The sequence below is a fragment of the Lissotriton helveticus genome, chromosome 1_1 (genome assembly GCF_964261635.1).
Source record: "Lissotriton helveticus chromosome 1_1, aLisHel1.1, whole genome shotgun sequence".
NCBI lineage: Eukaryota > Metazoa > Chordata > Amphibia > Caudata > Salamandridae > Lissotriton > Lissotriton helveticus.
Window position 1 is genome coordinate 1,861,349,931 of NC_136057.1, and position 13,774 is coordinate 1,861,363,704.

Below are 13,774 nucleotides of genomic sequence, written 5' to 3' on the forward strand. Positions count from 1 at the left end.
GACACGGACTGGCACCACACACTATCAGCACGCCTACACGACGCCGGAATCCAAGAGAAGGCCCTGGCCTGGACCAACTCCTTCCTCTCCGACCGAACCCAGAGCGTCCGCCTACCACCTTTCCGCTCTAAAACCACCGAGATCATCTGCGGCGTCCCAGAGGGATCCTCCCTCAGCCCGACGCTGTTCAATATCTACATGGCACCGCTCACCCACGTCGCACGACAGCATAACCTCAACATCATCTCCTATGCCGACGACACCCCATTGATCATATCCCTCACCAAGGACCCCCACACTGCCAAAGCCAACCTCTACAGAGGAATGAAGGCCGTCGCTGACTGGATGAAGGACAGCAGACTGAAGCTGAACTCAGACAAGATGGAGGTCCTCATCCTAAGACCCTCCCCATCAGCCTGGGACGACTCCTGGTGGTCCACATCGCTAGGCACTGCACCACGCACGCAACCTGGGGTTAATCATCGGCACCGCCCTCTCCATGACCAAGCAAGTCAACACCGTCTCCGCATCCTGCTTCAACACCCTCCGAATGCTCTGCAGGATCTTCAAATGGATCCCTCACGACACGAGAAAAACCGTCACCCAGCCCTCATCACCAGCAGACTCGACTACGGGAACGCCCTCTACTCAGGAACAACAGCCAAGCTCCTGAGACGACTACAACGAATCCAGAACGCCTGGGCACGTCTGATCCTCGATGTCCCCCGACGCAGCCACATCACACCCCACCTGAGAGGCCTACACTGGCTCCCCGTCAACACGAGGATCACCTTCAAACTCTTCATCCACGCACACAAAGCACTACACGACACCGGACCCACATACCGCAACGACCGACTCAGCTTCCACACCCCCACCCGCAGCCTCCGCTCGGCCAACCTCACCCTCGCCACAGTTCCTCGCATCCGGAAAACCACCTCCGGTGGCAGATCCTTCTCCTACCTCGCCGCCAAGACCTGGAACGCCCTCCCTACCATCCTACGACAGACCTAGGAACTGCTGGCCTTCAGAAGACTTCTCAAGACCTGGCTCTTCAATCAGTAGCAGCCCCCCAAAGCACCTTGAGACCCTCACGGGTATGTAGCACGCTTTATAAATTCATGATTGATTGATTGATTGATTGATTGATCCATCCGCATGTGCGATGCGTATTACCTTGTTGAGTGTGCGAATGAACCTCTCTACTTCCCCATTTGCTTGGAGCCAGCGCAGGGTCACTTTCCAGTGCTGAATTCCCCTGGCCTTGAGATAGTCTGCAAATTCTTCTCCATGGAAGGGTGGGCCGTTGTTTGTCTTCACCACTTTAAATATTCCGTGAGTAGCGATAGTTTTCTCGAGTTTTGTAATCACTTCCGTGGCTGTCTGACTTCCTACAATCTCGACTTTGGGGTACTTCGTGTAGTCGTCGATGATCACTAGGGCATAGCGTCCATCTGGGAGGTGTCCAAAATCAACACTCACGCACTCCTATATCCGTCGGGGGTTTTCTCCAGTGATGACGGGGTAAGGGCGATCCGGTTGGCCTGATTCCTGGCACCATGAGCAGCATGTTCTGACTGTTTGTTCAACCAGTGGGTCCATCCCCGGGAACCACACCTTGGCCCTCAGCCGACTCTTTGTTTTTACCATGCCTTGATGTCCCCTGTGTGTGAGGTCCACAGCTTGTTGAACAAGGCTTGATGGGATCACCAATCGCGGGCCTCGGAGCAGACAACCGCTGCTGTCGACCGAAAGTTTATCCTTGACCTACACAACTAACTCCAGGACGGTCTTTGCTTGCGGCATCCGTCTGGTCATGGTGGACTGAATGGGGCACCAGTCATTCGATTGGACCACTATTATGGCCAGATGCAGGCATTCATCAATCCAGGTGGTTTCTACGATGGCCTCATGACTCATTGGAAGTGGTCGGGATCTTTCGGATACGAGTCAGACATATTCTTCAGTGTCTTTGGCATCCTCTTCTTCCACTTTGGTGGTGGCCCTGGGATGTCTCGAAAGGTAGTCCGCTGGACTGGATGAGCCTGGTTTGTATTTCACTTGATAGTCATACCCCTGCAGCTGAGGGATCCATTTTTCAATCCTCTGGGAGGCTTGGATGCTGACCCTTGAAACAGGGAGATGAGGGGTTTGTGGTCTGTGGACACTGTAAATGGATGGCCGTACATGAAGACGTGGAAGTGCCGACAGGACCAGTGGATGGCGATTGCTTCTCGTTCTATCTGTGAGTATCTCTGTTCTGTGTCTGTCAGGGAGCGACTTGCATATGCTATTGGGCACACTCTCCATTTCCTTGCAACTGCGTGAGCACGGCTCCTAGCCCATATGGGCTGGCGTCCACAGTGGCGTTGGTGGATCGGGCCGTGTTGAAGTATGACAGTGTCGTGTCTGCCAACAGGGCTGCTTTGGTATCCTTGAAGGCTTGTTCCTGTTTGGGGCCCCACTGCCACATGGTGGTGGATTTCGTCAGTTCCCTGAGGAGCTTTGTGAGGTTAAATAAATCCGGGACAAACCACCCGCAAAAGGTCACCATCCCAAGGAAACTGCTTATTTCCGTGATGCTGGAGGGTGCTGGGGCTTCCTGTGCGTCTCGCACCTTGTCGGGGTCCGGGGCCACTCCTTTGTCGGTGAACATGTAACCAAAGAAGCTGATCTTGTTCTTTAGGAATTGGCACTTTTTCCTGTGTAGGGTCAGTCCAGATTCTTTGATCCTCTGGAGAACCCCGCGAAGTCTAGAGTGGTGATCTTCCATCGACGATGCGTATATTAGTAAGTCGTCGCTTACATTCAAGACCCCTGGGAGCCCGCTGAGGACTTCACGGATGGCGCTTTTGAAAACCTACGCGGTACTTGAGATCCTGAAGTTGAGGCGTCGGTATCTCCTGACACCGACGTGCGTAGAGAGTGGTGTTGTATCGAGAGTCCGGGTGTAGTGGCAGTTAGTGATAGCCGGACCGTAGGTCCATCTTCGAAAACCACTTTGCGCCGTTCAGTTCTCCCAAGGTGTCGTTGATGGTGGGGGTTAGGTGTCATTCCCTTTTCACTGCGGCATTTGGGAGGCGCATGTCAACACAGATGTGGACCTGCCCCGGCTGTTTCGGTTTCTGTGCCACCACGATTGGGGACACCCATGGGGTGGGTCCACTGACCTTCTCTATAATCCCTTGCTTCTCCAGTGCCTCAAGCTCTTCTTCGACCTTCTTTCGCAAGTGGAAAGCAATGCGCCTGTGCCTCAGCGCCACCGGTTGGAATGACAGGTCGATGTGGAGAGAGACCTCTTTCCCTTTCAGGCATCCAATGCCTTTGAAGACGTCTTCGAACTCCTTCATGATGGCCTCCAGTTCCTGCTCTTGTACCGCCATGGCGAGTGATATCAGCTTCAGCTCTTCTGGTGACTGTCCGCATATCAGCATACCGCTTCCTTCCTTGGTCACGTACACTGTGGTGGGGATCTTGAGGTCCTGGTGTCTCAGCTCAGTTTTGAAACATCCCAGGAGCGGGATGGGTGTCTTCTGTCCGTATGCAAATACCCTGATCCTTGCTTCGCGTAATGGCGGGCGTGGACTTAATTGATTATACACATTAGCAGCCATTAGTTCAAGCGAGGCCCCAGTGTCTATGGTGGCTCTTACATCCTGGTGGTGGAGCTTGATTCTGCACCTTGGAAGTCGTTGTCTCTTCAGTCGCGGCTGGTCTGCTGCGAATACATAGTGGACCAGGTAGTCTCCCGCGTCATCGTCCATGTCCTCACTGTCTTGTGCTTCAGCCACTGTCTGTGCTGCTTCTTTCCATGATTTTGCCAACCTGCATACTGCGGCGAAGTGGTTCATCCACCCGCAAGCACTGCACTTCTTCCCTCTCGCTGGGCAGTCTTGCTTGAAATTGGGCGTGCCTCCGCAGTAGCCGCATTCCCTTTTCTTGTCTTGCTGTCTTCTCCCTGGATTTTGCCATGCTTTGGGCCTCACCACGTTCGCCTTTTCCAACGCGTTGACTTGTTCAGTCTTGATGGGTCGGTGGAGGGCCGCCTCCATGTGGGATGGTCGGACTTGCAACAGTTCTTTTGACCCGCCCAGGGTGAGGATGTCCGCTAGAGACTTGCCATCCTCTTGAAGAATGTTCACTCTGAGTTTGCACGAGTAGCACCCTTGTATTATCTGACCTCGGATTTCTTCCTGTTCATCTCGAAATCCACACGTGCTGGCCAGTTCTTTAAAACACCTGTGGAGCGCGTCTGACGATTCCTCCGCCTCTTGCTTGGCCTGGCGAAAGATGAATCTTTCATAGTCCCTGTTTGCCATCGGCTCAAAGTGCGCATTTAGGGTGCTGAGAAGCGAGACATACATTTTGGGTGTGGTCTCCACCAGGGTTTTGTAAATGCGGTGGATGTCTTTGCCTCCTAGGTGGAGGAGTAGGGCTCTGCGCCTGTCCCGGGCTATGCGCGCCCCTTCAAAGTAGATCTGGAGACCGTCGGTCCAGTCTCTCCATGGAGGTGCAAGGGATGAGGGGGCGCCGTCCACCACAAAGGGCTCAATGGCAGGGATCAACGCCATCTCGGCGCAGACACAGTCACACCTCCCGGCATGTGCACTGCTTACCTCCTGGGTGTGGTAGTAGCCGCCTGGTCGAGGGTGACGAAAATGCTGTCGGGATCTTCTCCTGTGGCCTGTGGGTGCTAGGCCTCACTGTAGCTTCCTCCTCTTCCAGGGTCCTGGGGTACACACGTGCGTGGGCTCCAACAGGGTGAGCAGAGATGGCCCCCCCTTCTTCCCAGTCAGCGTGGGCTCCAACTGGGTGAGCAGAGATGGCCCCCCTTCTTCCCAGTCACTCTCAGGGGCTGCAGTGCCTACCCTGGATGCAGCAGACTTGCCAGGGGGCACACAGCAGGCTCGCACAGGGCAGGCAGCACCTCCATAGACTCACAGCCTAGATCAAAGGCTCACCATCCTCCAGAGAGCACAAACCCATTAAGTGCTCAGCATGGGTTCATTTCTGCCCCTCATCGCCAGTGTGATGGTGGAAGGGCTGCGCGCGCGTGAGTAATTAGCGCCGCGGCCGGGCAGCAGTAATTACATGACACTGCTTATGTGTTTTACCGTGTGGTCCCAACCGCCTGAGCCGGGCCACACCCCTTTATTTATAGCTGGCGCGAGACGGCACGCGCCAGAGCTAACGTGAAATCTCAGACGCGGGTAGACTGCACCGCTACCCCGCGTTGGAGGACACTACACTACTGACAAATCAGAAGCACATAAATTTGAGGGCGGTTGTAATCAACTAATGGTAAGTAAAGCTAAGTATTGGGTGGGCTGTAAGCCCCTTTAAAGTTTTTTCTTTTTTTATTCAGAAGAGATTTTGCCTCTGTGCAGGCGAAACCTAAAAAGGCTGCGTACAATGACGACTCTTTGCTCCTTAAGCCTAATAGGAGATGGGCTGTAGGAACTTGCTGCCTGCAGTTGTTTTGTTGCTGTATGTTGGAATGAAAAGAAGATTTTTGTTTATTTAGGATTAGGAGTGGACTCAAATTGATTGGTGATGCCACCGGGCTCATCACTCCGGGATACTGCGTTCCTTTTCTGTCTAGTCAGAATCGTAGCCTGTATATGAAGCTCTTCTTTGGTTTCAGCAGGTCGTTCCTTTTGGGACGGCTTGTTTCCACATTTCTATGAATCTATTGAAGTGTAGCAAGATTGGGAGAGAGACCTTGTGTCTCTCGGCACCAGAACAGGCCACAGTGCCCAATCTTTGGTCTGTCCATTGGAACCAAGGTAAGGGGAAATGTAATGCTTAAAATGTAAACACACATATCTTGTTTACTAGAGATATTCAGGCGCATTTAGAAAGAAATGTGAGATTTTTCTGCCTCACAGGAATGTGGCAGACATAGCTTAAAACATCAAAAGTGCCAGAAAGACCAGGAGAGAGCATCTCTATAAATCATATGAAAAGCATCCTTGGCACTGAGGGCCCACCACCCAAGCGATCACTTTAGGGTTTTGCATGGGAGAACTAAACTCAAACTATAGGACACAATGGCTGTGACACCAGGAGCCCTGTGGTTCTCTTTACTTGCTCACTAAATTGTTTCTTGATGAACTGTTGTTACATCTATGTTGTTTACATTTATCTCGTGCTTGCATGCACAAGCTGTGTTTTGATTCAATCTTGATTCCTCGCACGATCAGTATGTTCCATATTAGAACATATGGTCGGACCTGGAATCAAGACTGGCAGTTGTTGGGAGCCAGTCGGAGCCTCCAGTCTTGTAGCCGGTGGTGCTTCATTTATGTCTGGAATAAACTTCTAAACTATTTCTGGAGTCTTCATTCCAACACAACAATTTGGCGACGATACTTGGCTTGCATGCACGAGCTGTGTTTTGATTCAATCTTGATTCCTGGCATGATCAGTATGTTCCATATTAGAACATATGGTCGGACCTGGAATCAAGACTGGCAGTTGTTGGGAGCCAGTCGGAGCCTCCAGTCTTGTAGCCGGTGGTGCTTCATTTATGTCTGGAATAAACTTCTAAACTATTTCTGGAGTATTCATTCCAACACAACAATTTGGCGACGATACTTGGCTTGCATGCACGAGCTGTGTTTTGATTCAATCTTGATTCCTGGCACGATCAGTATGTTCCATATTAGAACATATGGTCGGACCTGGAATCAAGACTGACAGTTGTTGGGAGCCAACCGGAGCCTCCAGTCTTGTAGCCGGTGGTGCTTCATTTATATCTGGAATAAACTTCTAAACTATTTCTGGAGTCTTCATTCCAACATAACAACTGTGCTGCCAAAACCATATAGAGGTTTCCAAGCAACAAAGACAGCATTTAAAGACCTGAGCGGCCTCATTTACAAGAAAATGCAGCAGCGTGGCACCACAAGCCCTTTGGCTGCGCCACATTGTGGCTATTTCAAAGCACAAGGATGCTGCATATTTACAATAATATGTCGTATCCCTGTGCTTTACCCTGTGCTGGCGCACAATTGGCTGCCATGCGCCGACGCTGGCACCTTTTCACCATGTTGCAAGGATGGCTGCCTCATGGGTATGATTGTTTATGTGCAGAGGTGATTTCCTCATTCTATGTGTGCTGCAGAATGCAGCACGCATAGAATGAGGGAAAAAACAAGGAGAAATTAATATATTTCTCCTTGTTGCGCCTGCCTATGCCTCCCTTGGGTCAGACGCATTTTCAGGTTTTGGATTTCTCGTAAATCTGGAAATGTCTTCCACAGCAACACCATAGAACGCCCTTGTCGCGCAAAGTGATGCGTGTAAAGGAGCCATATTAACAAAAACAGGAAAAGCCACGCAGGTTGGCTTTTCCTGTCCTTGTAAATATGGGGCAGCAAAATTGCACATCTGGTGCATCACAAAAAGTGAGCCCCCTCTGGTTTTATGGATTTAGGGACTTCTTTACAAGCCCCTTGGGCTGCTGGTTCGTCACTTTTTCCCATATTAAAAGTAGCTTGTTGTAAATATTCACATGAATACCTCCAATATCCATCTCAGAGGTACTGTTAATAGGGTCCTATAGGTACATACACATATTTTCCTTTCTTGGTGATCTCATTCTATGCTACACCGACCTTTACTCTGCCTTCAAGTCTTCTCTTACAAACTTTAAAAAACTGCATACAGAGGACGACATTTCCGCTATTGATGGATGTAATACTTTTGTCATTCCAGTCCTACAGAAAATGTACAACCAACGTACACCGATAAACAGCTATGTCACGCTGAACACATTTCATGAACATGTATTTCCATCGTTCAGAGCATAATTTCCATTTTCACATTTCCCACCTGTCATTGTGTTGCTATCTTTATTGAACTTCTTCTTTCAAAACTTGTAGGTTTTACAGTCAGCATCCTACAGCCAATGACGAGCTACCGAATCGCATCATGTCAGGCCATGTGATTGTGAAAACCAATGTGAAGATGTTCACTGAAACAGCCGCCATCTTTGAGGATGGAACAGTGGAAGAGGATATTGACGTGGTCATCTTCGCTACAGGATACAGTTTCTCCTTCCCCTTCTTTGAAGATTCAGTTCTAAAGGTCCACAACAACAAGATCTCTCTATACAAAAAAGTCTTCCCACCACACATGAAGAAGCCTACCGTGGCCGTCATAGGCCTGATCCAGCCCCTTGGTTCCATCACGACTGCTGCCGAACTCCAGGCCCGCTGGGCTGTGAGAGTATTTAAGGGTAAGTGAAAATATTACAGAAACAAACAATGGCAGCCTTTTACAGTTTCTCCATGGCTGCACAATATGACACTGCATGAACTGTACAACATACAGTTTGCGGTTTTATAAAATACTGCACCAGCACTTCCCAATCTTTTATTATTTTTATTTGAAAAGTTTTATATAGCGCTGGCTAGACCCGGAGGTATCAAAGCGCTTTACATGAGGACAAGCGTTTTAGAGCATAGTTACCAGTTACATAGTTACAAGTTACAAAGTTTCAAAGCATAGTTACAAGTTGCTGGAGTGCACGTGTGTTAAAAACATATACGTAAGGGAAAAAGCAGGCAAGGGGAGAGATTCAGGGGAGAGAGGATAGGAGCAGGGGAGGTAGACAAAGAATGAAAGAGGGAAAGAGGTGGGGGGGTGAAGGAAACGCAACCGAGAGACGAGAGAAAACAGTGTCCAACGTCTGGTGTGCTGTGATCCCAGTGGAAATGGTGTCATTCCCACACCTTCGCAGCGTGTGGCTCCCTTTACGCTGTGGACTCTCTCAGAGGGGTCTCTGAGACTCCAGGGCATAAACACTGGATCCTTCCCCAACAAGGGGAGAGGGAGTGCTATGGCAAGGGGCGCCATTCCCACACCACCACTGTGTGCGGCTCCCTTGACGCTGTGGACGCTCTCAGAGGGGTCTCTGAGACTCCAGGGCATAAACACTGGATCCTTCCCCAACAAGGGGAGAGGGAGTGCTTTGGCAAGGGGCGTCATTCCCACACCACCACTGTGTGTTGGTGCTTGACGCTGTGGACTCTCTCAGAGGGGTCTCTGAGACTCCAGGGAATAAATGCTAGATCCCTCCCCAACAAGGGTAGAAAGAAGTGATTGGGTAAAAGGCACCACACACCATGGTGGTAACTTTAGGGATAATGGTGTATTGCGTGGTAAAACAGATTTTGATGATTGATTTTTGGATATTAATTTTCAGCCTCTGCTAAAACTCTCTTTGCTAAACATCTGTGCCAATAGCTAGGAGGTCTCAGAGTGCAAGTTCACTCTCCCAAAGATGGCTGTCAAGTAAGGGCTAGAAGAGCAGTATGCATAACTTCTTCACGAAGATGGTTGCTGAGAAGGTGCAGGACAGGGACTTGTAGCAAAATGACAGGACTGCAGTCTCCATATTAAAAGGTGGAAATGAAGATATTTTTCTGCCAACATGCATGAAGCTAATTTACATTCTGTCAATGAAAATTTGTGGACTACTTATACTTTATGCTGCACGTGAAACGTTTAGCTCCTGTCACGTGGGTATGTTTTGGTGAGAAGTCAAAGCACTTTAAACTGCACCTATAAATGTATGTTATGTTAGAAACATTTGTGTTGTACAGTGTGCCAATAATATAGCCTTGTGGTGCTGTCGATCATCTAGCTTCCCTTCCACAAGAGTCTGAAGAGAAGTCAGATGTGTCCTACGATGATGTTTGGGCCCTGTTAGGTCAAAGCCTACCCAACAGCACAGCTGTCAGGTTTGCTAAAGACATCTTGGGAACATTCAGACAGCTTCCTAAGGAATGCATTCTGTCTGTTGCTTACAATCGGCTTTGTGGTTTGTTACTCACATTTTGAGATTTTCGATTTACTGGCTTTATTTATTTTAGACTGTCCAGCTTCAGTTCGTCCCTCCCAAGGAGCAACGCCTTATCACACTGCCTCTCCTTGTATTCTTCCAGGAGGGCTCCTTTCTGCCTGTAAATGTTAGGCTTCATTTACAAGATCACTGTGCCGCCGGTGCATCATGCTTTTTTTGATACACCAACAGCGCAATGGGCTTGCCCATATTTACAAGGCCACGTAAAGTCACCCAGTGTGACTTTTCATGGCCTTGTAAAAATGGCCCCTTTCACGCATTACTATGTGTGAAAGAGGGTTTCCAGGGGTGTTGCTGAGGGTGTTCCTGCTCAACACCCACGGAACCTGACACAGTCCCACATTTACAATGTTTTGAAAAGCTGGAAATTCATCAAAATCCTACGCCACCCTAGGGGAGACTTAAGAGTGTTGCAAAGGGGAGAAATGTTTTTATTTCTCCTCGTTTTTTCTTCGTTCTATGCGTGCTGCATTCTGCAGCATGTTTTTGTGCAGGAAGGTGTCCCTTCCTGCACAAAAACAATCATCCCCACAACGCAGGCACCCTTGCAACATGATGCTAGGGTGTCTGTTTTGGTGCACAGCTGCTGTTTGTGCGCCGGCACAGGGGAGAAGGACAGGAATGCACCACATCTTGTAGATATAGCACATTCCTTCCCTTTTATTTTGGCACATGGCAGTGCAGCAGGCTTGCTGCACTGCCTTGTGTCAAAATATAGTAAACGAGGCTCCGTGTTCTCATATTATCACATTTGCTGTGCATTCGAAGACAGGGGCCAAATTTAGGCCTGGACAGAGTTTGCGTTGTTCTGCTATGCAAGACTCTGCAAAGTGACCAAAAAACTCCACCATGCTACACGGAGTTCTGCAAGCGGTGGAGTGCTCTATGTTGTGCTGTTCATGCTGATTTTTAGATCCTGCTGTTTTGTCCTGCTCTTTAAAATCAGCCTGATTAGCACCACACGCAGTGCAAGAGGACACTGCTTCTTTCTGCTGCTTGAGTAGATGTTCTACTTCAGCGGCAGCTTCCTCAACGCTAATGTAAGATTTGCCAACGCGAGCTTTAGGGACCATCCATGACTGCCTGCGTTGAGAAATATCGCCGGGAGTTGGTCTAGAGTAAGATTTTCCTTTCTCCCTAACTTAACGTTGGCAAGCACTAGTAAGAAAAAAACTCCGCTCCTCAGAGTTTTTCAGAACTCCGTGCCCCACGTGCTACATAAAGTGGCAAAAACTCCACAAACTGCACTAGCGGGGCGGAATTTAACACCCAGGCCTAGTGAAATGTCAGACTCTGTCTTCTGAGGAAGCTTGGTGTTCACTTTCCTTTCTCTGACTTCGAAGTGAGAGGATTTATCTGACAATCTTGCTGGGTACTGGGGATAGGAAAGGGGTATTTTCTAGCATACAACAACATTTAAATGAACTGTGCAAGTATTTAATAATTTATCGGAATTAGAAAAGAACAAATGAAGCAAATTATTTTGATAATTCTGCAGTGTGTTAAAAACAAATACTTTAATATGATCAGTACACTAGGAGATGCCATATCCACACATTGTCAATGGCAATGTGATACCACACCATGCATACTCCACTCTATAACGCATCATTCTACTCTGCAACACCCCATGCCATTGCACTATACTCTGCACCATTCCACTTTACACAACTCCACACCACAGCCCTCTGTGCCACTGCACTCTAAACCACTCTATGCCTCTTTACTCGACTCTGCACCAATCTAGTTTATGCCAATGCTCTCTACGCCACTCTACTCCACTCCACTGTGCTCTTCGCCACTGCAATCTACAACTCTCCAGTCTGGGCCACTCCACTCTACTTTGCGCAACTCCACTCTACTCTATGCCGCTCTGCAACACTGCACTCTAAGCCACTTCAATCTATGCAAATATATAAGCTTCGCCAATGCACTCTATTCTGTACCACTACACTCTACACCCATACACTTTATGCCAATCCATTGTGCGCCACTCTAATCTACTCTGTACTACACTCTATGCCACTGCACTTTACATCACTTTACTCTATGCCATTACACTCTGGGCCACTCTACTCTACACCAGTGCACTCTACCTGCACCATTCCACTCTATGCCACTTCATTCTACTCTGAAACAATCTACTCTACACCATTGCACCCTACTCCACTATGCGCCACTCCATTCAACGCCACTGCTCTGCTGCTCTACTCTAAACCACTGCACTCTATGCCACTGCACTCTACTCTGCACTCTTGTAGTCTATGCCACTGCTCTATACAGCACTCTACACTGTTGCACTCTATGACAATCTACTTTGCAACACTTCAGTCTCCATCACTGAACTCTACGCCACTCTACTCTGCAGTACTGCACTCTATGACACTATTGTCTGCAGCACTGCTCTTTGCAGCACTCCATTCTACACCACAATCCTCTACTCTACACCACTCTACGATACTGCCCTCTACGCAACTCTACTCTGTGCAACTGAACTCTATGTCACTCTAAACCACTGTACTCTACTTTGCACCACTGTAGTCTACACCACTACTCTCTATGGCACTCAATGCCACTACACTTTATGCCACTCTGCACTGCTACCCTCTGCAGCACTCTAGTCTGAAATACTGCACTCTCCACCACTGAATTCAGCGCCACTCTACTCTGCATTACTGCACTCTATGCTAATGCACCCTATGCCTACTCTACTTTGAAGTGGTGCACTCTGCAGCACTCTACTCTGTGCCACTATACTCTACTCTGCACCACTCTACACCACAGCACTCTATGCCACTCTACTCTATACCTATGCACTCTACACCAATGTACTGAATTCCTCAATTCACCACTCTAATTTACGCTACTGCATTCTATGATGCTGCATTGTACGCTGCTGAATTCCATGCCACTGCACTCCACAACAATCTACACCAATGCATTCTACACCAGTCCACTCTACCCTACACCAATCCACTGTACGCCTCTCTATGCCACTACAAACTACTCTACTCTGTGCCACTGCACTCTACTCTGCACCACTGTAGTCAATGCCACTGCACTCTATGCAACTCTACTCTACACCACTTCTCAAACAATGCACTCTACGCAACTCGACACCACTGCACTGTACAATACTCTACTCTGTAACACTGCACTTTACGGCACTGAACTCTACGCCACTCTGCTTTGCACTACTGCATTCTGTGCCTCTGCACTCTACTCTATTCTGCACCATTCTATGCCACTTTATGCCACTCTACTCTGCACCGCTGCACTCTATGCCACTCTACTCTACTCCGCACTGCTGCACCCTACTCTCCTGTACTCTTTACCACTCTACTGTGCTCAGCATCACTGCACTCTATGCCACTGCACTCTACTATGCACTCTAATCTATGCCACTGCATTCTATTGCTCTGCATTGTACGCCGCTGAAGTCTTTGCCACTGCACTCTGCACCACTGCTCTCTACACCATTATGCTCCACCATTATGCTCTACAACACTCTGCACCAAGCACTCTACAGCAGTCCACTCATCTCTTTGCCACTCCACTCTACCCAACTCCACTCTATGCCACTCCAACACATAACACTCTATCCCACTCCAAACTACAACACTCTGTGACACTCTCTGCCATTCCACTCTCCGGCACTCCACACTACTCTATTCTAACCCCCTAAGTTTGAGCCATGCTGGTGTACAACATGGATAAAACACATTGCCACAGACAATATCTCTTGCATAGGTAAGACCTATTGGCATTGCCAATGCTTGTGTTCTCGTCTTCGTCTGCATGGCAATGTCTAATTCAATGCACAGTAAGTGTAATACTTTGGTGGCAGGACAGTGTGTAGTGTTATTTTTTGTATATCTTTGGTTTGTATTGTAACCGGCCTGT

General features: G+C 48.8%; 1 protein-coding gene across 1 annotated transcript in view; it reads left to right on the forward strand.

Annotated features, from left to right (window-relative positions):
• The window catches only part of LOC144754063 (flavin-containing monooxygenase 5-like), a 435,529-nt gene that overhangs the window by 346,644 nt on the left and 75,111 nt on the right, over positions 1 to 13,774 (forward strand). Inside the window, exon 7 of the mRNA XM_078641585.1 lies at positions 7,887 to 8,242. Within this exon, the coding sequence (XP_078497711.1) occupies positions 7,887 to 8,242 (356 nt within the window). The remainder of the gene's footprint in view (positions 1 to 7,886; positions 8,243 to 13,774) is intronic.